The sequence below is a fragment of the Rhinoraja longicauda genome, chromosome 19, assembly GCF_053455715.1.
Source record: "Rhinoraja longicauda isolate Sanriku21f chromosome 19, sRhiLon1.1, whole genome shotgun sequence".
NCBI lineage: Eukaryota > Metazoa > Chordata > Chondrichthyes > Rajiformes > Arhynchobatidae > Rhinoraja > Rhinoraja longicauda.
Window position 1 is genome coordinate 22,527,248 of NC_135971.1, and position 22,469 is coordinate 22,549,716.

The 22,469-nt window shown below is 53.1% G+C and overlaps 2 protein-coding genes across 2 annotated transcripts in view; both read right to left on the bottom strand.

Annotated features, from left to right (window-relative positions):
- LOC144602887 (complement C4-B-like) overlaps positions 1–15,404 on the bottom strand; it is a 45,862-nt gene extending 30,458 nt beyond the window's left edge. Inside the window, exons 1-6 of the mRNA XM_078416009.1 lie at positions 15,254–15,404; positions 8,326–8,503; positions 7,248–7,318; positions 5,654–5,741; positions 3,491–3,576; positions 347–444 (exon numbers count right to left, since the gene is read on the bottom strand). Coding sequence (XP_078272135.1) covers positions 347–444; positions 3,491–3,576; positions 5,654–5,741; positions 7,248–7,318; positions 8,326–8,503; positions 15,254–15,404 — 672 coding nt within the window. The remainder of the gene's footprint in view (positions 1–346; positions 445–3,490; positions 3,577–5,653; positions 5,742–7,247; positions 7,319–8,325; positions 8,504–15,253) is intronic.
- A 5,511-nt stretch (positions 15,405–20,915) lies between these two features.
- Positions 20,916–22,469, bottom strand: part of LOC144603195 (complement C3-like) — a 65,229-nt gene continuing 63,675 nt past the window's right edge. The window contains exon 22 of the mRNA XM_078416375.1: positions 20,916–21,096. The gene's annotated coding sequence lies outside the window, so the exon portion shown is untranslated. The remainder of the gene's footprint in view (positions 21,097–22,469) is intronic.

A 22,469-nucleotide genomic window follows, 5' to 3' on the forward strand; every position in this document is an offset into this window, starting at 1 on the left:
TGAGTATTGACGATTGACTATTGACACTGTAGGGCCGGACGCTGTAGGCCCGGACGCTGTAGGCCCGGACGCTGTAGGCCCGGACACTGTAGGCCCGGACAGTGTAGGCCCGGACAGTCTAGGTCCGGAGGCCCGGGCGCCGCCTGACGGAGGTTGCCCGGCAACCCACCTCCCGGCCCGGGCGGCCGCCATTGGAGGAGCGGGAGCACGTGTCCGCTGGCTGGGTGAGGTCACGTGACGTCACCCTTGTCCCTTATTTGGGAGTGAGGTAGTTGGCAACCGCTGCACCCCACCCTGCATCCAACCGCACAGTCTAACGACCGCAACACAATCATCTCACGGCCACCTGGATGCGGAACGGTGCTCCAGGTGTGAAGAAGCGTCTCGTCTTTGTCAGGTGGACAACCTGCGATAGGACCTCCTCCTCGTCCTTCTTCTCGCCTGCTAAGGGGCAAAAGGGGAAGAGGGTCAGGGTCTTGATAGAACCCGTGGAACCTAGAACATAGAACGGTGGCGCAGCGGTAGAGTTGCCGCCTCACAGCGAATGCAGCGCCGGAGACCCGGGTTCCATCCCGACCACGGGCGCCGTCTGTACGGAGTTTGCACGTTCTCCCCGTGACCCGCCTGGGTTTTCCCCGAGATCTCCGGTTTCCTCCCACGCTCCAAAGACGTGCAGGTTTGTAGGTTATTCGGCTTGGTAAATGTAAACATTGTCCCTAGTGGGTGTGTGGGATGGTGTTAGTGTGCGGGGATCGCTGGTCGGCGCGGACCCGGTGGGCCGAAGGGGCCTGTTTCCTCGCTGTATCTCTAAACTAAACAGTACAGCACTGGAACAGGCCCTTCGGCCCACAATGTCAGTGCCGGACACAATGCCTCTTCTCCTCTACCTGCAGTCCACCCACAACCCTCCATTCCCTGCGTATCCGAGCGCCATCGCAAAAGCCTCTTTAACGTCACGATTGTACCTTCGGTTTAGTTTTAGTTTAGAGATACAGTGCAGAAACGGTGTGGGAAGGAACTGCGGAGAGACACAAACATGCTGGAGTAACTCAGCGGGACAGGCAGCGTCTCTGGAGAGAAGGAATGGGTGACGTTTTGGGTCGAGACCCTTCTTCAGACTGGTGAGGGATAAACAGGAGCTATAGACCATGATGTGGAGAGATAAAGAACAATGAATGAAAGACGTGCGAAAAAGTAACGATGATAAAGGAAGCAGGCCGTTGTCGGCTGTGTGCTGGGTGAGAACGAGAAGCTGGTGTGACTTGGGTGGGGGAGGGGATGGAGGGAGAGGGAATGCCGGGGCTACCTGAAGTTAGAGAAGTCAATGTTCATACCGCTGGGGTGTGAGCTGCCCAAGTGAAATATGAGGTGCTGTTCCTCCAATTTGCGCTGGGCCTCACTCTGACAGTGGAGGAGGCCCAGGACAGAGAGGTCAGCGCGGGAGTGGGAGGGGGAATTAAAGTGTTTGGCGACCGGGAGATCAGGTAGGTCCAGGCGGACTGAGCGGAGGTGTTCAGCGAAACGATCTGCGCTTGGTCTCGCCGATGTACGAGAGTCCACATCTTGGACAGCGGATACAGTAGATGAGGTTGGAGGAGGTGCAAATGAACCTCCGCCTCACCTGGACGGACTGTCGAGGGGGGGAGGTACAGGGACAGGGGTCGCATCACCTGCGGCTGCAGGAGAAGGTACCTGGGGATGGGGTTGGTATGGGCGGGGAAGGAACCCATCCCAAAGAGAGCCCAGTCCATCACACAGACCAGACTCCCCCACCATCGACTCCATCCACACTTCACGCTGCCTCGGGAAAGCAGCCAACGTCATCAAAGACTTGTCCCTGTCCCACCCCGGTCATTCCTTCTTCTCCCCTCCCCCCCCCCCCCCCCCCCCCCCCCCGCTCCCCCCCAGCAGAAGGTACAGAAGCTTGAAAGAGCGCACACTACCAGACTCAGGAACAATAGACAATAGGTGCAGGAGAGGGCCCTTCGAGCCTGTACGCACCGCCATTCAATGTGATCATGGCTGATCATTCTCAATCAGTACCCCGTTCCTGCCTTCTCCCCATACCCCCTGACTCCGCTATCCTTAAGAGCTCTATCCAGCTCTCTCTTGAATGCATTCAGAGAATTGGCCTCCACTGCCTTCTGAGGCAGAGAATTCCACAGATTCACAACTCTCTGACTGAAAAAGTTTTTCCTCATCTCCGTTCTAAATGGCCCACCCCTTATTCTTAAACTGTGTGGCCCCTGGTTCTGGACTCCCCCGACATTGGGAACATGTTTCCTGCCTCTAACGTGTCCAACCCCTTAATAATCTTATACGTTTCGATAAGATCCCCTCTCATCCTTCTAAATTCCAGTGTATACAAGCCTAGTCGCTCCAGTCTTTCAACATACGACAGTCCCGCCATTCCGGGAATTAACCTGGTGAACCTACGCTGCACGCCCTCAATAGCAAGAATATCCTTCCTCAAATTTGGAGACCAAAACTGCACACAGTACTCCAGGTGCGGTCTCACTAGGGCCCTGTACAAATGCAGAAGGACCTCTTTGCCTCTTCCCCTCTGTTATCAGGCTTCTGCATGGCCCTTCCGTAAGCTAGGGCACTGTCCAATTCTCCTCTACCCCTTTGTGGATGTTGACTTTGTCTGTGGGACTGTAAGGAAATAACTGCAGACGCCGGTCTATTGTCTATTGTCTATTGAAAGTCTACAATCAGTTCCTTAGCTCTGTAGCTTCCCCTTTGCAGGTGGGACTGGTGCAGATGGGGCATGTTGGTCGGTGTGTGGGCAAGTTGGGCCTATGGGCCTGTTTCCACACTGTGTCACTCTATGGAGAGGCACATGGATAGGAGAGGTCTAAGAGGGATATGGGCCAAACGTGGGCAGGTGGGACTAGTGTAGATGGGGCATGTTGGTCGGTGTGTGGGCAAGTTGGGCCTATGGGCCTGTTTCCACGCTGTGTCACTCTATGGACAAGTACATGGATAGGACAGGTTTGGAGGGACATGGGCCAAACGCGGGCAGGTGGGACTAATGTAGATAGGGCATGTTGGTCGGTGTATGGGCAGGTTGGGCCGAAGGGCCTGTTTCCACGCTGTGCCACTCTATGACACTGTGACTCTACATGAATGCTCGCCTGGACCACATGTAAGAACGAACAGAAGTGTGTGTAGCTGTCGGGCGATCACGGTGGCGCAGCGGTAGAGTTGCTGCCCATACAGCGAATGCAGCGCCGGAGACCCGGGTTCCATCCCGACTACGGGCGCCGTCCGTACGTTCTCCCCGTGACCTGCGTGGGTTTTTCTCCGAGATCCTCGGTTTCCTCCCACGCTCCAAAGACATGCAGGTTAGTAGTTTAATTGGCTTGGTAAACGTAAAAATTGTCCCTAGTGTGTGTAGGACAGTGTTAGTGTGCGGGGATCGCTGGGCGGCGCGGACCCGGTGGGCCGAAAGGGCCTGTTTCCGCGCTGTACCTCTAAACTAACTCACCTGGTTCCTCGACCCGAAACTTCCTGTGACCATTGAACTCCAGGTACAACTGTGTGGATGTGGCCTGAATCTCAAAATCACCGACCCTTTCAACAAAACAAAATTTGAGTCCAATCATAACACAGTCAAAGTGTAGACAATAGACAATAGACAATAGACATTAGACAATAGACAATAGACATTAGACAATAGACATTAGACTATAGACAATAGACAATAGACAACAGACAATAGACAATAGACATTAGACAATAGACAATAGACAATAGACAATAGACAATAGACATTAGACAATAGACAATAGACAATAGACATTAGACAATAGACAATAGACAATAGACAATAGACAATAGACAATAGACATTAGACAATAGACAATAGACAATAGACAATAGACAATAGACAAAAGACAATAGACATTAGACAATAGACAATAGATAATAGACAATAGATGCAGGAGGAGGCCATTCGGCCCTTCGAGCCAGCACTGCCATTCACCGTGATAGTGGCTGATCATTCTCAATCAGTACCCCGTTCCTGCCTTCTCCCCATAACCCCTGACTCCGCTATCCTTAAGTTAGCGGAGTTTAGCTTAGAGGCACAATGCGGAAACAGGCCATTCGGCCCACTGAATCCACGCCGACCACCGATCCCCGCACACTAAATACTATCCTCGGGACAGTTTACATTCGGCCCACTGTGTCCGAGTCAATCATCAATCACCCGTTCACACACTAGTTAGTTCTATGTTATCCCACTTTATCATCCACTGCCTACACACTAGGGGGCCGATTAACCCACAAACCCAACAACTTGCCCATACCGGCCAACATGTCCCAGCTACACTAGTCCCACCTGCCCACATTTGGTCCACATCCCTCTAAACCTGTCCTGTCCATGTACCTGTCTAACTGTTTCTAAAACGTCGGGATAGTCCCGGCCTCAACTACCTCCTCTGGCAGCTCGTTCCACACACCCACCGCCCTCTGTGTGAAAAAGTTGCCCCTCAGATTCCTATTAAATTTCAGCTTCCTATGGTGGCGCGGCGGTAGAGTTGCCGCCTTACAGCGAATGCAGCGCCGGAGACCCGGGTTCCATCCCGACTACGGGCGCCGTCCGTACGGAGTTTGTACGTTCTCCCCGTGACCTGCGTGGGTTTTCTCCGAGATCTTCGGTTTCCTCCCACACTCCAAAGACGTGCGGGTTTGTAGGTTAATTGGCTTGGTGCAAACGTAAAAACTGTCCCCAGTGTGTGTAGGATAGTGTTAGTGTGCGGGGATCACTGGGCGGCGCGGACACGGTGGGCCGGAAGGGCCGGTCGAGACCCTTCTTCAGACTGATGACAGGGGGGCGGGACAAAGGAAGGATATAGGTGGAGACAGGAAGATAGAGGGAGATCTGGGAAGGAGGAGGGGAAGAGAGGGACAGAGGAACTATCTAAAGTTGGAGAAGACGATGTTCATACCACTGGGCTGCAAACTGCCCAGGCGAAATACGAGGTGCTGTTCCTCCAATTTGCGGTGGGCCTCACTATGGCACTGGAGGAGGCCCGTGACAGAAAGGTCAGACTGGGAATGGGAGGGGGAGTTGAAGTGCTCAGCCACCGGGAGATCAGTTTTGTTAATGCGGACCGAGCACAGGTGTTCAGCGAAGCGATCGCCGGGACTGCGCTTGGTCTCGCCGATGTAAATAAGTTGACATCTGGAGCAGCGGATGCAATAGATGAGGTTGGAGGAGGTGCAGGTGAACCTCTGTCTCACCTGGAAAGACTGTTTGGGTCCTTGGATGGAGTCGAGGGGGGAGGTAAAGGGGACAGGTGTTGTATCTCCTGTGCGGTTGCAGGGGAAAGTGCCCGGGGGGTGGGGTGGTTTGGGTGGGAAGGGACGAGTGGACCGGGGAGTTACGGAGGGAACCGCAGAGAGGGGAGGGGATGGGAAGATGAAGTGAGATTGATAGTAAGTGGGTTTCGATGGGCCGAAGGGCCTAGACAATAGACAATAGACAATAGGTGCAGGAGGAGGCCATTTGGCCCTTCGATCCAGCGCCGCCATTCAATGTGATCATGGCTGATCATTCTCAATCAGTACCCCGTAGTGTAGGCCTGTATGCCAACTCTATGAAAATCCCACCAGTGGCAGGGTGTTGGAAACGCTGAAGACTCACATTGTGGGTGTGATCTGTATCTCGCCTCTGCACACATTGTCCGATCCGTGCACTTCATTCACAAACCCCCGACCATCTCGTTTCCTTTCTGCAATGGAACAAGAAACAAACTTTACGAGGGACCAGACCAAGTGGAACCTTTGGGCCCCAAACCTCTCCTGCATTGGTGCAGCACCCTCTCCTGCACCCTCTCCTGCCCCCCCCCCCCCCTCCCATCCCCCCAAACCCTCCTCCCTCCCCCTCCCCCCTCCCTCCTCCCTCCCCCCACTCCATCCCGCTCAACCCCCCTCCCTCCCTCCCTCCCTCACTCCCCCTTCCCACTCCATCCCCTTCCCCTCCCCCCCTCCATTCCCCTCCATCCACCCTTATCCTCCTCCCGCTCCCCTCCCCTCCCTCCCTCCCCCTTCCCCCTCCCCCCAAACCCCTCCCCCTCCCCCCAAACCCCTCCCTCCCCCTCCCCCTCCCACTCCATCCCCCTCTACCCTCTTATCCTTCCTCCACCCCTCCCCCCTCCCTCCCTCCCTCCCTCGCTCCCCTCCCCCTCCCCTCTCCCCCTCCCTCTTCCCCTCCCCCCTTCGCTTCCCACCCCCCACTCCATCCCCCTCAACCCCCTTATTCTTCCTCCACCCCTCCACCCTCCCTCCCTCCCTCGCTCCCCTCCCCCTCCCCTCCCCCTCCCCCTCCCCCCAAACCCCTCCCCCTCCCCCCAAATCCCTCCCTCCCCCTCCCCCTCCGACTCCATCCCCCTCTACCCCCTTATCCTTCCTCCACCCCTCCCCCTCCCTCCCTCCCTCGCTCCCCTCCCCCTCCCCTCCCCCTCCCCTCTCCCCTCCCTCTTCCCCTCCCCCCTTCGCTACCCCCCCCCCACTCCATCCCCCTCAACCCCCTTATTCTTCCTCCACCCCTCCACCCTCCCTCCCTCCCTCGCCCCAAACCCCTCCCTCCCCCTTTCTCCTCCCCTCCACCTCCCACTCCATCCCCCTTCCCCTCCCCCCTCCATTCCCCTCAATCCCCCCTTATCCTCCTCCCCCCCTCCCCATCCCCCCCTCCCTCGCTCCCCTCCCCTCCCTCTTCCCCTCCCCCCCTTCGCTTCCCCCCCCCCACTCCATCCCCCTCAACCCCCTTATTCTTCCTCCACCCCTCACCCTCCCTCCCTCCCTCCCTCCCTCCCCCCAAACCCCTCCCTCCCCCCTTCTCCTCCCCCTCCACCTCCCACTCCATCCCCCTTCCCCTCCCCCCTCCATTCCCCTCAATCCCCCCTTATCCTCCTCCCGCCCCCCTACCCTCCCCCCCTCCCCATCCCCCCTCTCCCCTCCCCTTTCCCCTCCCCCCTGGAAATCGAGGGGAAGGAAAGGGTAACTCGATGAGACCCGAAGAAGGGTCCTGACCCGAAACGTCACCCTCCTCCTCCTCTCCAGAGACGCTGCCTGTCCCGCTGAGAGTCGCTGCAGCTTTTTGTGTCCATCTTTCGGTAACTCGACGAGGGGCAGGTTGGGATGGGAGTGGCGCGGGGTGGCGCGGGGCGGCGCGGGGCGCGGGGCGCGGGGCGGGGCGGGGGGCGGCATCTTGGTGCGACGGGAAGGCGGTCACTCACCTTGAGTTGCAGCTCGGCCTTGCATCCTATAACCTTCATCGCGTGATCCAAGGTGACAGTCCTGAATCGCACTGGGGAAAAGGCTCGGTAATCAGGATGTCGCCACATTAGGCAAAAGGGGCAAGAGTCCCCAGATAGAACAACGACATTCCTACATGCAGCAGCACAACAGAGTATGTAAACACAGTGCACTGTAAACGGTAGACGATAGGTGCAGGAGGAGGCCATTCGGCCCTTCCAGCCAGCACCGCCATTCAATGTGATCATGGCTGCGCTCAACTCCTGCGCTCGGTCCGCGTTGACCAAACTGATCTCCCGGTGGCTGAGCACTTCAACTCCCCCTCCCATTCCCAGTCTGACCTTTCTGTCACGGGCCTCCTCCAGTGCCATCGTGAGGCCCACCGGAAATTGGAGGAACAGCACCTCATATTTGCAGCCCAGCGGTATGAACATCGACTTCTCCAACTTTAGATAGTTCCTCTGTCCCTCTCTTCCCCTCCCCCTTTCCCAGTTCTCCCTCTATCTTCCTGTCTCCAACTATATCCTTCCTTTGTCCCGCCCCCCTGACATCAGTCTGAAGAAGGGTCTCGACCCGAAACGTCACCCATTCCTTCTCTACTGAGATGCTGCCTGACCTGCTGAGTTACTCCAGCATTTTGTGAATAAATACCTTCGATTTGTACCAGCATCTGCAGTTATTGTCTTCTATTATATAATGTGATCATGGCTGATCATTCTCAATCAGTACCCCGTTCCTGCCTTCTCCCCCATACCCCTGACTCCGCTATCCTTAAGAGCTCTATCCAGCTCTCTCTTGAATGCATTCAGAGAATTGACCTCCACTGCCTTCTGAGGCAGAGAATTCCACAGATTCACAACTCTCTGACTGAAAAGGTTTTTCCAGAAGTCAGGATCGAACCCGGGTCTCCAGCGCTGTGCGGCACGGCTGTACCCGCTGTGCCAGTGCCAGTGCACGTGCCAGTGCCAGGGCCGGTGCCAGTGCCGGTGCCAGTGCCGGTGCCGGTGCCGGTGCCAGTGCCAATGCCAGTGCCAGTGCAGTGGTCCAGCATTCTCCTACCTGTCTCTCCTGGTCTGTATATCGGCTTGTCGGTCTCGATGAAGATGAAGTAAGGCTTGGGTTGAAGCCGCAGGTGGACGTTTCTCGGACTGGGTAACAACGCTGGTATCTCTGCCACAAGACTGACGTACAACATCCTTCCCACTGATGTACACTTCTCCGCGTTCTCCCGAGTGACCTGTAACATTGAGATCCCAGGGTTTGAGTTTGAGTTATTCGTTTATCGTCTCGTGTACGGCGGCACGGCGGCGCAGCGGTAGGGTTGCCGCCTCACGGCGCCAGAGACCCCGGGTTCCATCCCGACCACGGGTGCTGTCTGTGCGGAGTTTGCACGTTCTCCCAGCGGGTTTCCTCCGAGATCTTCCGTTTCCTCCCACACTCCAAAGACGTGCGGGTTTGTATGTTAATTGGCTTGGTGTAAATGTCAAAATTGTCCCCAGTGTGACACAAGGTCATAAGGAATCGGAGCAGAATTAGGCCATTCGGCCCATCGAGTCCACTCCACCATTCAATCATGGCTGATCTATCTCTCCCTCCTAACCCCATTCTCCTGCCTTCTCCCCATAACCTCTGACACCCGCACTGATCAACAATCTACCTATCTCTGCCTTAAGTATATCCACTGACTTGTGGCCTCCACAGCCTTCTGTGGCAAAGAATCCCACAGATTCACCACCCTCTGACTAAAGAAATTCCTCCTCATCTCCTTCCTGAAGGAACGCCCTTTAATTCTGAGGCCGTGCCCTCTGGTCCTAGACTCTCCCACCGGTGGAAACATCCTCTCCACGTCCACTCTATCCAGGCCGCTCACTGTTCTGTATGTTTCAACGAGGTCCACCCTCATCCTTCTAAACTCCAGCGAGTACAGGCCCAATGCCGACAAACGCTCATCATAGGTTAACCCACTCATTCCTGGGATCGTTCTCGTAAACCTCCTCTGGACCCTCTCCAGAGCCAGCACGTCCTTCCTCAGAAACGGGGCCCAAAATTGCTCACAAGGCTCCAAATGCGGCCCGACCAGCGCCTTATACAGCCTCAGCGTCACATGCCTGTTCTTGTGTACAAGCCCGCTCGAAATAAACGCTAGCATTGAGTTTGCTTTCTTTGCTACCGATTCGACTTGCAGATTAACTTATTGGGAATCCTGCACCAGCACTCCCAAGTCCCCTTGCACCTCCGATTTCTGGAATCTCTCCCCATTTAGAAAATAGTCTACGCCTTTACTCCTACGATCAAAATGCACGACTCCACACTTTGCTAGACTATATTCCATCTGCCACTTCGTGTAGGATAGTGTTAGTGTGCGGGGATCGCTGGTCGGCGCGGACCCGGTGGGCCGAAGGGCCTGTTTCCGCACTGTATCTCTAAACTAAACTAAACTAAAATTGAATTGGCTGGTTCTTGACACGATACTTCAAAAAAAAAACTCGGGGACTGTCTGATTCGCCACTCCGCCATTGATAAGCTGGGCTTCTGAACGATTCACACACAATACAAAACCCACATGTCTTTGGAGTGTGGGAGGAAACCGAAGATCTTGGAGAAAACCCACACGCAGGTCAGTAGGAGAACGTACAAACTCCGTACAGACGGCACCCGTAGTCGGGATCGAACCCGGGTCTCTGGCGCTGTGAGGCGGCAACTTCTGACCGCCACGCCACCGCGCCAATTCAAAAGTGGTTATCGAAACAAACTGGCCCTTTGGTCCAAATTGCCCGCACCGGCCAACACGTCCCATGGTTTAGTTTAGTTTAGTATAGAGATACAGTGCTGAAACAGGCCCTTCGGCCCAACTTGCCCATGCCAGCCATGGTTTAGATTAGTTTAGAGTTTAGAGATGCTGCCTGACCCGCTGAGTTACTTCAGCGCTTTGAGTAATTTAGTTTAGTTTAGAGATACGTCGCGGAAACAGGCCCCTTTTCGGCCCACCGGGTCCCGGCCGCCGACCAGCGATCCCCGCGCACTAACACTATCCTACACCCACTATCCTACGCCCACTATCCTATCCCCGCACACTAACACTATCCTACGCAGGGGCCGTCTTTACAGCATTATGGGCCCCGGGCAAAGCAGTGTACTGGGGCCCCTACGACAACTACTCACAGGAATAAAAATGTAAATGGTAAACTCTCCCCCACCCCCCCTTTCCCTACCAGCCCCACCCCCCCCTGTCGTGCCGGCGAAAAGCACTTTCCGAAAAGCACTTAGCGATGGACTTAGGGTGCTACAATTGTTGCGAAAAGCACTTACAGATCGCTGTGAGAAGCACTTAGCGATGGAAAAGCAAAGCACTTAGGGAGCTAATTGTTGCGAAACAGACCGCTGTGAGAAGCACTTAGGGATGGAAAATGTTGCGAAAAAAGCACTTAGGGACCGAAAATGTTGCGAAAAAAAGCACTTATTGAACCTACATTTTTAAAGTAGTATTTTATTTATTGCAAGTCACTTAACATACACAGATCATCATGGGGCCCCTATGCTCGTGGGGCCCCGGGCAAGTGGCCATCAGGCCCATGCGTTAAGACGGCCCTGATCCCACGCCCACGATTGTTTACATTTACCAAGCCAATTAACCTACAAACCTGCACGTCTTTGGAGTGTGGGAGGAAACCGAAGGTCTCGGAGAAAACCCGCGCAGGTCACGGGGGGAGAAGGTACAAACTCCGCGCAGACAGCGCCCGTAGTCGGGATGGAACCCGGGTCTCCGGCGCTGCGTTCGCTGTGAGGCGGCAACTCTACCGCCGCGCCACCGTGACCGACCAGAAAGCCTGAGACAAGTTACCTGGACAAACAAGACTTGAGTAAAGTTGTTTGCTTTGTTCAATTGCAGGCTGTATTTCTCTGAACACATCTTCGTGGTCTTTTTGTTGAAGAAGTGAATAGAAGCTTCCAGACTGTTCTTGGCCTTAAAGACTTGAACGGTGACAGACTCCTTCACACCCACACGAATAATTTTCGGCGCTGTGATCAAATACCTGAGGGGATACAGAGAGAGAGAGAGATAGTTTAATTTTGTTAATTGTCTCGTGTACCGAAATGCAGTGAAAAAATTTTAGAAACAAAGAAAATAGGTGCAGGAGGAGGCCATTTGGCCCTTCGAGCCAGCAACCGCCATTCATTGTGATCATGGCTGATCATTCTCAATCAGTAACCCGTGCCTGCCTTCTCCCCACATCCCTTGATTCCGCTAACCCCTAGAGCTCTATCTAACTCTCTTTTTAATCCATCCAGTGAATCGGCCTCCACTGCCCTCTGTGGCAGAGAATCACACAAATTCACAACTCTCTGGGCGAAAAAAGTTTCTTCTCACTCTCAGTTTTAAATGGCCTCCCCTTTATTCGTAGACTGTGTGTGTGTGGCCCCCTGGTTCTGGACTCCCCCAACATTGGGAACATTTTTCCTGCATCCATCTTGTCCAGTCCTTTTATAATTTTATACGTCTCTATAAGATCCCCCTCTCATCCTTCTAAACTCCAGTGAACACAAGCCCAGTCTTTCCAATCTTTCCTCATATGACAGTCCCGCCATCCCGGGGATCAATCTCGTGAACCTACGCTGCACTGCCTCAATGCAAGGACGCCCTTCCCTCAACATTAGGAGACCAAAACTGCACAGAATACTCCAGATGTGGTCTCACCAGAGCCCTGAACAACTGCAGAAGGACTTATTTGCTCCTGTACTCATATCCTCTCGATATGAAGGCCAACATGCCATTGGCTTTCTTCACTGCCTGCTGTACCTGCACGCTTACTTTCAGTGACAGGTGTACAAGGACACCCAGGTCTCGCTGCACCTTCCCCCTTTACCTAATCATTTCAGTCAGAGGAAAGACTGAAGCCATTCACACTGTTATCGGACTCTTAAACAGACTCTCATAAGATCGGCTTGAATCCAGATATTCCAGTCTACCTCGTCACGACCCATGCGCTTTTTTCCCTTCCTAAATCTGCACTTTCACTTCGCTGTTTTCCTCCATATTTTTCTCTTTGCCCTCGGTTGAACTCACGTGAAAAGCTTTTGTTCCATGCTGAGCAGTCAGCGGAAAGACAATACACACGATTACAATCGAGCCGTCCACAGTGTACAGACACATGGTAAAGGAATAATGTTTAGTGCGAGGTAAAGCCGGCAAAGTCCGATCAAGGATAGTCCGAGGGTCTCCAGTGAGGTGGATAGTAGTTCAGCACTGCTCTCTCTGGTTGTAGTGGGATGGTTCAGTTGCCTGATAACAGCCGGGAAGAAACAGCCCCTGAATCTGGAGGTGTGCGTTTATACACTTCTGTACCTCTTGCCCGATGGGAGAGGGGAGAAGAGGGAGTGGCCGGGGGTGAGACTGGTCCTTGATGATGCTGCTGGCCTTGCCGAGGCAGCGTGAGGTGTAGATGGAGTCGGTGGAAGGGAGGGTCGGTTTGTGCGATGGGTCTGGGCTGCTGGCCTTGCCGAGGCAGCGTGAGGTGTAGATGGAGTGGAGATAAGTGGAGATAAAGTTAGTCTAAGATTCAGGCAGGGTGTGAGGTCAATCTTCAGTGTTGGAGACCCACACCCTTCAGTGTTTAGTTTAGATTAGTTTTAGTTTAGAGATACACTGTGGAAACAGGCCCCTTCGGCCCACCGGGTCCGCGCCGGCCAGCGATCCCCGGCACCCACTAGCGCTATCCTACGCACACTGGGGACATTTTTACATTTATACCAAGCCAATTAACCTACAAACCCGCACGCCTTTGGAGTGTGGGAGGAAACCGTGGGCTCGGTGATCGTTTCGCTCAACACCTTCGCTCAGTCCGCCTTAACCAGCCTGATCTCCCGGTGGCTGAGCACTTCAAATCCCCCTCCCACTCCCAGTCTGACCTTTCTGTCATGGGCCTCCTCCAGTGCCATAGTGAGGCCACACCGGAAATTGGAGGAACAGCACCTCATATTTCGCTTAGGCAGCTTGCAACCCAGTGGTATGAACATTGACTTCTCCAACCTTTAGATAGTCCCTCTGTCCCTCTCTTCCCCCTCCCTCCTTCCCAGATCTCCCTCTATCTTCCTGTCTCCACCTATATCCTTCCTTTGTCCCGCCCCCCCCCGACATCAATCTGAAGAAGGGTCTCGAACCGAAACGTCACCCATTCCTTCTCTCCAGAGATGCTGCCTGACCTGCCGAGTTACTCCAGCACTTTGTGTCTGTCTTTGGTATAAACCAGCGTCTGCAGTTCCTTCCTTCTATTCTCTGCCTCAGAGGGCAGTGGAGGCCAATTCTCTGAATACATTCAAGAGAGAGAGCTGGATAGAGCTCTTAAGGATAGCGGAGTCAGGGAGAAGGCAGGAACGGGGGTACTGATTGAGAATGGTCAGCCATGATCACATTGAACGGCGGTGCGTACAGGCTCGAAGGGCCGAATGGCCTCCTCCTGCACCTATCGTCTATTGTTCAAGAACAGCTATTTCCCCACTGTTATCAGATTCTTAAACAGCCTCTCATAAGCCTAGGCTTGAATGCCATACCTTCCAATCTACCATGTTGTGTCCCTTGCACTTTTTTCTTCTAAAACTGCACTTTCTCTTACCTGGTCTCCGTATGTTTTCTCTTTTGCACGCTGCGCCACCGTGCAGTGGAGTGCCTCAGTGGGTCAGGCAGCATCTCTGCGGAACATGTTCCAGGGCACCCTGAAAACATTGTCTATCCATGTAGAGATTTTGACTTTGCTTATGAGTGGCACGGTGGTGCAGTGGTAGAGTTGCTGCCTCACAGCGCCAGAGACCCAGGTTCGATCCCGACTACGGGTGCTGCCTGTACGGAGTTTGTACGTTCTCCCAATGACCGCGTGGGTTTTCTCCGGGTGCTCCGGTTTCCTCCCACACTCCAAAGACGTACAGGCTTGTCGGTTAATTGTCTTCTGTAAAATTCTAAACTGTCCTCAGTGCGTGTAGGATAGTGCTAGTGTGTGCGGGGATTGCTGGTCGGCGCGGACCCGCTGGGCTGAAAGACCTGTGTCTGCTCTGTATCTCTAAAGTCTACACTCAGCGGGTCAGGCAGCATCTCTGGAGAACATGGATAGGTGACGTTTCACAGAGTGCTGGAGTAACTCAGCGGGTCAGGCAGCATCTGCGGAAAACATGGATAGGTGACGTTTCACAGAGTGCTGGAGTAACTCAGCGGGTCAGGCAGCATCTGCGGAGAACGTGGACAGGTGACGTTTCACAGAGTGCTGGAGTAACTCAGCGGGTCAGGCAGCATCTGCGGAGAACGTGGACAGGTGACGTTTCACAGAGTGCTGGAGTAACTCAGCGAGTCAGGCAGCATCTGTGGAGAACATGGATAGGTGACGTTTCACAGAGTGCTGGAGTAACTCAGCGAGTCAGGCAGCGTCTCTGGAGAACAGGGATAGGTGACGTTTTGTGTCGACCAGAAACGTCACCTATCTATGAAGCAGTCTGAAGAAGGGTCTCGACCCAAAACGTCGCCTACCCATGTTCTCCAGAGATGCTGCCTGACCCGCTGAGTTACATCGAAAATATAAACATAGAAAAAAGATGCAGGAGGAGGCCATTTGGCCCTTCGAGCCAGCACCACCATTCACTGTGATCATTGGCTGATCATCCACAATCAGTAACCCGTGCCTGCCTTCTCCCCATATCCCTTGATTCCGCTAGCCCCCTAGAGCTCTATCTAACTCTCCTTCAAATTCATCCAGCGAATTAGAATCCACTGCCCTCTGCGGCAGAGAATTCCACAAATTCACAACTCTCTGGGTGAAAAAGTTTTTCTTCTCACCTCAGTTTTAAATGGCCTCCCCTTTATTCTTAAGACTGTGTGTGTGGCCCCCTGGTCCTGGACTCCCCCCGACACTGGGAACACTTTTCCCGCATCTAGCTCCGTTGCTTTGTACCCTGTTGTGTGCCAAGCAGTTAGTTGATCCTGCAGTTGGTTCTCGGTTTGTACTTACGAAGGCTTTTGTTCCGTGAGGGACATCCACGAAGAGAGACATAGAAGGATGGCCAGGGTCTCCATGGCGTGAGGAGATGCCGTCGGCAGTGCCGTGCTTGGACAACCAGCTCCGACAATGTCCAACCTTGCCCACTTCAGCGAGCATTACGTTAGCCCCCGCGTTGAGATTACATTACTCATTAACAAGAGACGGGTTTCAACATTGAACGGCAAACAGTGCTTTTAACTGTTCCATCTCCGAGCAACTTTAACCCAACGAGGCTACTCCTCCCGACAGCAGAGGAGGCCATTCGGCCCATCGAGCCCGTGCTAGCTCTCACGTACCTCCTTAGGTCACGTGGGGGGGGGGGGGTGTGGTGGTGGGGAGAGAACGTACAAACTCCGTACGGACATCGCCCGTAGTCGGGATGGAACCCGGGTCTCCGGCGCTGTGAGGCAGCAACTCTACCGCTGCGCCACCGTGCCTCCCCATCCAATTCAAAGTGGTTACAGGGTGATACAGCGTGGAAGCAGGCCCTTCGGCCCAACTTACCCACACCGGCCAACATGTCCCATGGTTTAGTTAAGTTTAGTTTAGAGATATAGGGTGGAAACAGGCCCTTCGGCCCAACTTGCCCACACCGGCCAACATGTCCCATGCTTTAGTTAAATTTAGTTTAGAGACACAGCGTGGAAACAGGCCCTTCAGCCCAACTTGCCCACGCTGGCCATCATGTACCATGGTTTAGTTAAGTTTAGTTTAGAGATAAGTGGTGGAAACAGGTCCTTCGGCCCAACTTGCCCACACTGTCCCATGCTATAGTTAAGTTTAGTTTAGAGTTACAGCATGGAAACAGGCCCTTCGGCCCAACTTCGCCCACTGGCCATCATGTACCATGGTTTAGTTAAGTTTAGCTTAGAGACACAGCGTGGAAACAGGCCCTTCGGCCCAACTTGCCCACACCGGCCAACACGTCCCATGATTTAGTTTTGTTTAGTTTAGAGACACAGCGTGGAAACAGGCCCTTCGGCCCAACTTGCCCACACTGTCCCATGCTATAGTTAAGTTTAGCTTAGAGACACAGCGTGGAACCAGGCCCTTCGGCCCAACTTGCCCACACCGGCCAACACGTCCCATGGTTTCGTTAAATTTAGTTTAGAGACACAGGGTGGAAACAGGCCCTTCGGCCCACCGAGTCCGCGCCGACCAGCGATCCCCACTCACTTACACTATCCTACACACACTAGGGACAATTTACACTTACACCAAGCCAATTAAGCTACAAACCTGCACGTCTTTGGAGCGTGGGAGGAAACCGGAGATCTCGGAGAAAACCCACGCAGGTCGCGGGGAGAACGTGCAAACTCCGTGCAGGCAGCGCCCGTAGTCGGGATCGAACCTAGGTATCTGGAGCTGTAAGGTTGCAACTCTACCGCTGCGCCACCGTGCTGGCCTTCTCATTGAAGGAACAGGTCCTTCGGCCTACAGTGTCTGTACTGGACGTAATCTCACCTGCCGGCACGTGACCTACTTTCATTATCATCCATTGACCCTGCATTCCCACCGAATCCTGCTGTAGATCCTCGAACTATCTTGAATAAGACTTTACTGGACTTTATCTGCCGTCATTCTCTATATTCTGCATCTGTGCTCTGTGGACAGCTCGATTGCAATCGTAAGATCAATAGACAATAGACAATAGGTGCAGGAGGAGGCCATTCAGCCCTTCGAGCCAGCACCGCCATTCAATGCGATCATGGCTGATCACTCTCAATCAGTACCCCGTTCCTGCCTTCTCCCCGTACCCCCCTCACTCCGCTATCCTTAAGAGCTCTATCCAGCTCTCTCCTGAAAGCATCCAACGAACTGGCCTCCACTGCCTTCTGAGGCAGAGAATTCCACACCTTCACCACTCTCTGACTGGAAAAGTTCTTCCTCATCTCCGTTCTAAATGGCCTACCCCTTATTCTTAAACTGTGGCCCCTGGTTCTGGACTCCCCCAACATTGGGAACATGTTTCCTGCCTCTAACGTGTCCAATCCCCTAATTATCTTATACGTTTCAATAAGATCCCCCCTCATCCTTCTAAATTCCAGTGTATACAAGCCCAATCGCTCCAGCCTTTCAACATACGACAGATCATGAGTTAGAGGAGTAGAATCAGGCCATTCGGCCCATCCAGTCTACTCCGCCATCCAATCATGGCTGATCTCTCTCTCCCTCCAAACCCCCATTCTCCTGCCTTCTCCCCGTAACCCCCTGACACCCGCACTGATCAAGAATCTATCTATCTCTGCCTTAAATATATCCACTGCCTTGTGACCTCCACAGCCGTCTGTGGCAAAGAATCCCACAGATTCACCACCCTCTGATTAACAAAATTTCTCCTCATCTCCTTCCTAAAGGAACGTCCTTTAATTCTGAGGCTGTGCCCTCTGGTCCTAGACTCTCCCACTGGTGGGAACATCCTCTCCACATCCACTCTATCCAGGCCGCTCACTATTCGGTAATCATGTACAGTCTTTCCGCTGACTAGATAGCACGCAATAGTAAAGCTTTTTAGTTTAGTTTAGTTTAGTTTAGTTTAATGTCACGTTTACTGAGGTGCAGTTGAAAAGCTTTATCGTTGCGTGCTAGTGGTTGCCATGAGGGGAAAGGGGTTGAGAGGGAAAGAGATAGATCAACCATGATCGAATGGCAGAGTAGACTCGGTGGGCCGAATGGCCTCATTGTGCATTCAAATCAATAGGCAATAGACAATGGACAATAGGTGCGGGTGTAGGCCATTCGGCCCTTCGAGCCAGCACCGCCATTCAATGTGATCATGGCTGATCATTCTCAATCAGTACCCCGTTCCTGCCTTCTCCCCATACCCCCTGACTCCGCTATCTTTAAGAGCTCAATCTAGCTCTCTCTTGAATGCATTCAGAGCATTGTCCTCCACTGCCCTCTGAGGCAGAGAATTCCACAGATTAACAACTCTCTGACTGAAAAAGTTTTTCCTCATCTCCGTTCTAAATGGCCTACCCCTTATTCTTAAACTGTGTGGCCCCTGGTTCTGGACTCCCCCAACATTGGGAACATGTTTCCTGCCTCTAATGTGTGTCCAACCCCTTAATAATCTTATACGTTTCGATAAGATCCCCTCTCATCCTTCTAAACTCCAGTGTATACAAGCCTAGTCGCTCCAGTCTTTCAACATATGACAGTCCCGCCATTCCGGGAATTAACCTAGTAAACCTACGCTGCACGCCCTCTGGGAATTAACCTAGTAAACCTACGCTGCACGTCCTCTTACGATCCTTACCTACACAGCTGGGATGACTTACAGCGGCCAATCTATGGTGGCGGCAGGTTGGCGCAGCGGTAGAGTTGCTGCCTCACAGCGTCAGAGACTCAGGTTCGATCCCGACCATGGGTGCCGTCCGTACGGAGTTTGTACGTTCCCCCCGTGACCCGCGTGGGTTTTCTCCGAGACCTTCGGTTTCCTCCCACACTCCAAAGACGTGCAGGTTTGTAGGTTTGTAATTGGCTTGGTATAAATGTGAAATTGGACCTAGTGGTGTGTGGGATAGTGTTAGTGTGCGGGGATCGCTGGTCGGCGCGGACCCGGTGGGCCGAAGGGCCTGTTTCCGCGCTGTCTCTCTGAACTAAACTAAACTAAAGAAGAACGGCCTCGAATCGAAACGTCACCCATTCCTTCACCCCAGAGATGATGCCTTCATACCTCAGCATTTTGCGTCTATCTTTGGACTGAATTAAATTGAAGTTGATATTTTGTTGATAGTTTAAGTCGAGAGTCATACTAGACCAAGTGGACACGTTGGGCCCAAACCTCTCCTGCATTGGTGCAGCAACCCCCTCCTCCCCCACTCCCCCTCCCCTCCCCTCCCCCTCCCCCCTCCCCCGTCCTCCTTCCTTTCCCCTTCCCTCCCCTCCCCCCCCGTACCTTCCCCCTTCCCCCGCCTTCCCTCCCCGCCCATCCCCTCCTCTCCCCCTCCCCTCCCCTCCCCACCCATCCCCTCCCCACCCATCCACTCCCCCCTCCCTAAACTCCTCTCCCCTCCCCCTCCCTCCACCCTCTCCCTTTCCCCTCCCCCCACTCCATCCCCCTCAACCCCCCCTTATCCTCCCTCCTCCCTCCCCCTCCCCCCCTCCCTCCCCCCCCCCCCCCCCCTCCCTCCCCCCCCTCCCTCCCACCCTCCCTCCCTCCCTAGGAGATAGATTTAAACTTTAAAATGTGAATAACTTAAAAAATATAACACCGATTTCAATGAAACTTCTCCCATTAGCACCAAAGGGATGACGGTGAGTGAGGTGGGCCTAACATTGTTGCGCTATCGTGCACCGTTTTGGCTGTAGTTCAGGAACAAACAAACAAACAAACAAACGAGAGTGTACAGTTGCGTACAGTTGTGGTCTCCTAATCTAAGGAAAGACGTTCTTGCCTTAGAGGGAGTACAGAGAAGGTTCACCAGATTGATCCCTGGGATGGCAGGACTTTAATACGAAGAAAGACTGGGTAGACTGGGCTTGTACTCGCTGGAATTTAGAAGACTGAGGGGGGATCTTATAGAGACGTACAAAATTCTTAAGGGGTTGGACAGGCTAGATGCGGGAAGATTGTTCCCGATGTTGGGGGAGTCCAGAACCAGGGGTCACAGCTTAAGGATAAGGGGGAAGTCTTTTAGGACCGAGATGAGAAAACATTTCTTCACACAGAGAGTGGCGAATCTGTGGAATTCTCTGCCACAGAAGGTAGTTGAGGCCAGTTCATTGGCTATATTTAAGAGGGAGTTAGATGTGGCCCTTGTGGATAAAGGGATCAGGGGGTATGGAGAGAAGGCAGGTACGGGATACTGAGCTGGATGATCAGCCATGATCGTATTGAATGGCGGGACTGTCGTATGTTGAAAGGCTGGAGCGATTGGGCTTGTATACACTGGAATTTAGAAGGATGAGGGGGGATCTTATTGAAACATATAAGATAATTAGGGGATTGGACACATTAGAGGCAGATAACATGTTCCCAATGTTGGGGGAGTCCAGAACAAGGGGCCACAGTTTGAGAATAAGGGGTAGGCCATTTAGAACGGAGATGAGGAAGAACTTTTTCAGTCAGAGGGTGGTGAAGGTGTGGAATTCTCTGCCTCAGAAGGCAGTGGAGGCCAGTTCGTTGGATGCTTTCAAGAGAGAGCTGGATAGAGCTCTTAAGGATAGCGGAGTGAGGGGGTATGGGGAGAAGGCAGGAACGGGGTACTGATTGATAGTGATCAGCCATGATCGCATTGAATGGCGGTGCTGGCTCGAAGGGCTGAATGGCCTACTCCTGCACCTATTGTCTATTGTCTATTGTCTATTGAATGGCGGTGCAGGCTCGAAGGGCCGAATGGCCTACTCCTGCACCTATTTTCTATCTTTCTATGTTTCTATGTTTTAGTACGTAGATAGATGTCCCAGGTAGAACAATGACATTCCTACTTGAAGACGGAAAACTAAACGCGGGTCACGGGGAGAACGTACAGACTGCACCCGTAGTCGGGATGGAACCCGGGTCTCCGGCGCTGCGAGGCAGCAGCTCTACCCGCTGCGCTACCGAGCCGCCGCGGTGGGGCAATGTGGACTCAGTCTGTCCACGGGAGGTCAACGTCGGACGAAAGAACGGTGGAAACGAGGTTCAGAGGTCGTAGCGGATTTTATTTGGTTACAGGTGGGGGCGTGTGGACGCGGTTTCTGCTCAGTAGCAATGTTCAACCTTCTGGCCGCCTCGTGCCTTCCCAGGAATCTCACTGGTAGGACGTAGGTACCTTCTCAACATCTTCGCCCGCCCATTCAGAAGGTCCAAGAGTGGATCAGCCTGCAATAAGGAACAATGACGCGGTCGGCAAAGTGAGGATTCGACATGGGAAAGGTGATCCAGTTTATAGGCAATAGACAATAGACAATAGGTGTAGGAGTAGGCCATTCAGCCCTTCGAGCCAGCACCGCCATTCAATGCGATCATGGCTGATCACTCTCAATCAGTACCCCGTTCCTGCCTTCTCCCCATACCCCCTCACTCCGCTATCCTTAAGAGCTCTATCCAGCTCTCTCTTGAAAGCATCCAACGAACTGGCCTCCACTGCCTTCTGAGGCAGAGAATTCCACACCTTCACCACTCTCTGACTGAAAAAGTTCTTCCTCATCTCCGTTCTAAATGGCCTACCCCTTATTCTTAAACTGTGGCCCCTTGTTCTGGACTCCCCCAACATTGGGAACATGTTTCCTGCCTCTAATGTGTCCAATCCCCTAATTATCTTATATGTTTCAATAAGATCCCCCCTCATCCTTCTAAATTCCAGTGTATACAAGCCTAATTGCTCCAGCCTTTCAACATACGACAGTCCCGCCATTCCGGGAATTAACCTAGTGAACCTACGCTGCACGCCCTCAATAGCAAGAATATCCTTCCTCAAATTTGGAGACCAAAACTGCACACAGTACTCCAGGTGCGGTCTCACCAGGGCCCGGTACAACTGTAGAAGGACCTCTTTGCTCCTATACTCAACTCCTCTTGTTATGAAGGCCAACATTCCATTGGCTTTCTTCATTGCCTGCTGTACCTGCATGCTTCCTTTCAGTGACTGATGCACTAGGACACCCAGATCTCGTTGAACATCCCCTCTTCCTAACTTGACACCATTCAGATAATAATCTGCCTTTCTATTCTTACTTCCAAAGTGAATAACCTCACACTTATCTACATTAAACTGCATCTGCCATGTATCCGCCCACTCACACAACCTGTCCAAGTCACCCTGCAGCCTTATTGCATCTTCCTCACAATTCACACTACCCCCCAGCTTAGTATCATCTGCAAATTTGCTAATGGTACTTTTAATCCCTTTATCCAATTCTTTAATGTATATTGTAAATAGCTGCACCGAGCCTTGCGGTACCCCACTGGTCACTGCCTGCCATTCTGAAAGGGACCCATTTATCCCCACTCTTTGCTTTCTGTCTGCCAACCAATTTTCTATCCATGTCAGTACCCTACCCCCAATACCATGTGCTCTAATTTTGCCCACTAATCTCCTATGTGGGACCTTGTCGAAGGCTTTCTGAAAGTCGAGGTACACCACATCCACCGGCTCTCCCCTGTCAATTTTCCTAGTTACATCCTCGTTTGCAGATGCTGCCTGGCCCGCTGAGTTACTTCAGTGCTTTGAGTCATTTAGTTCAGTTCAGAGA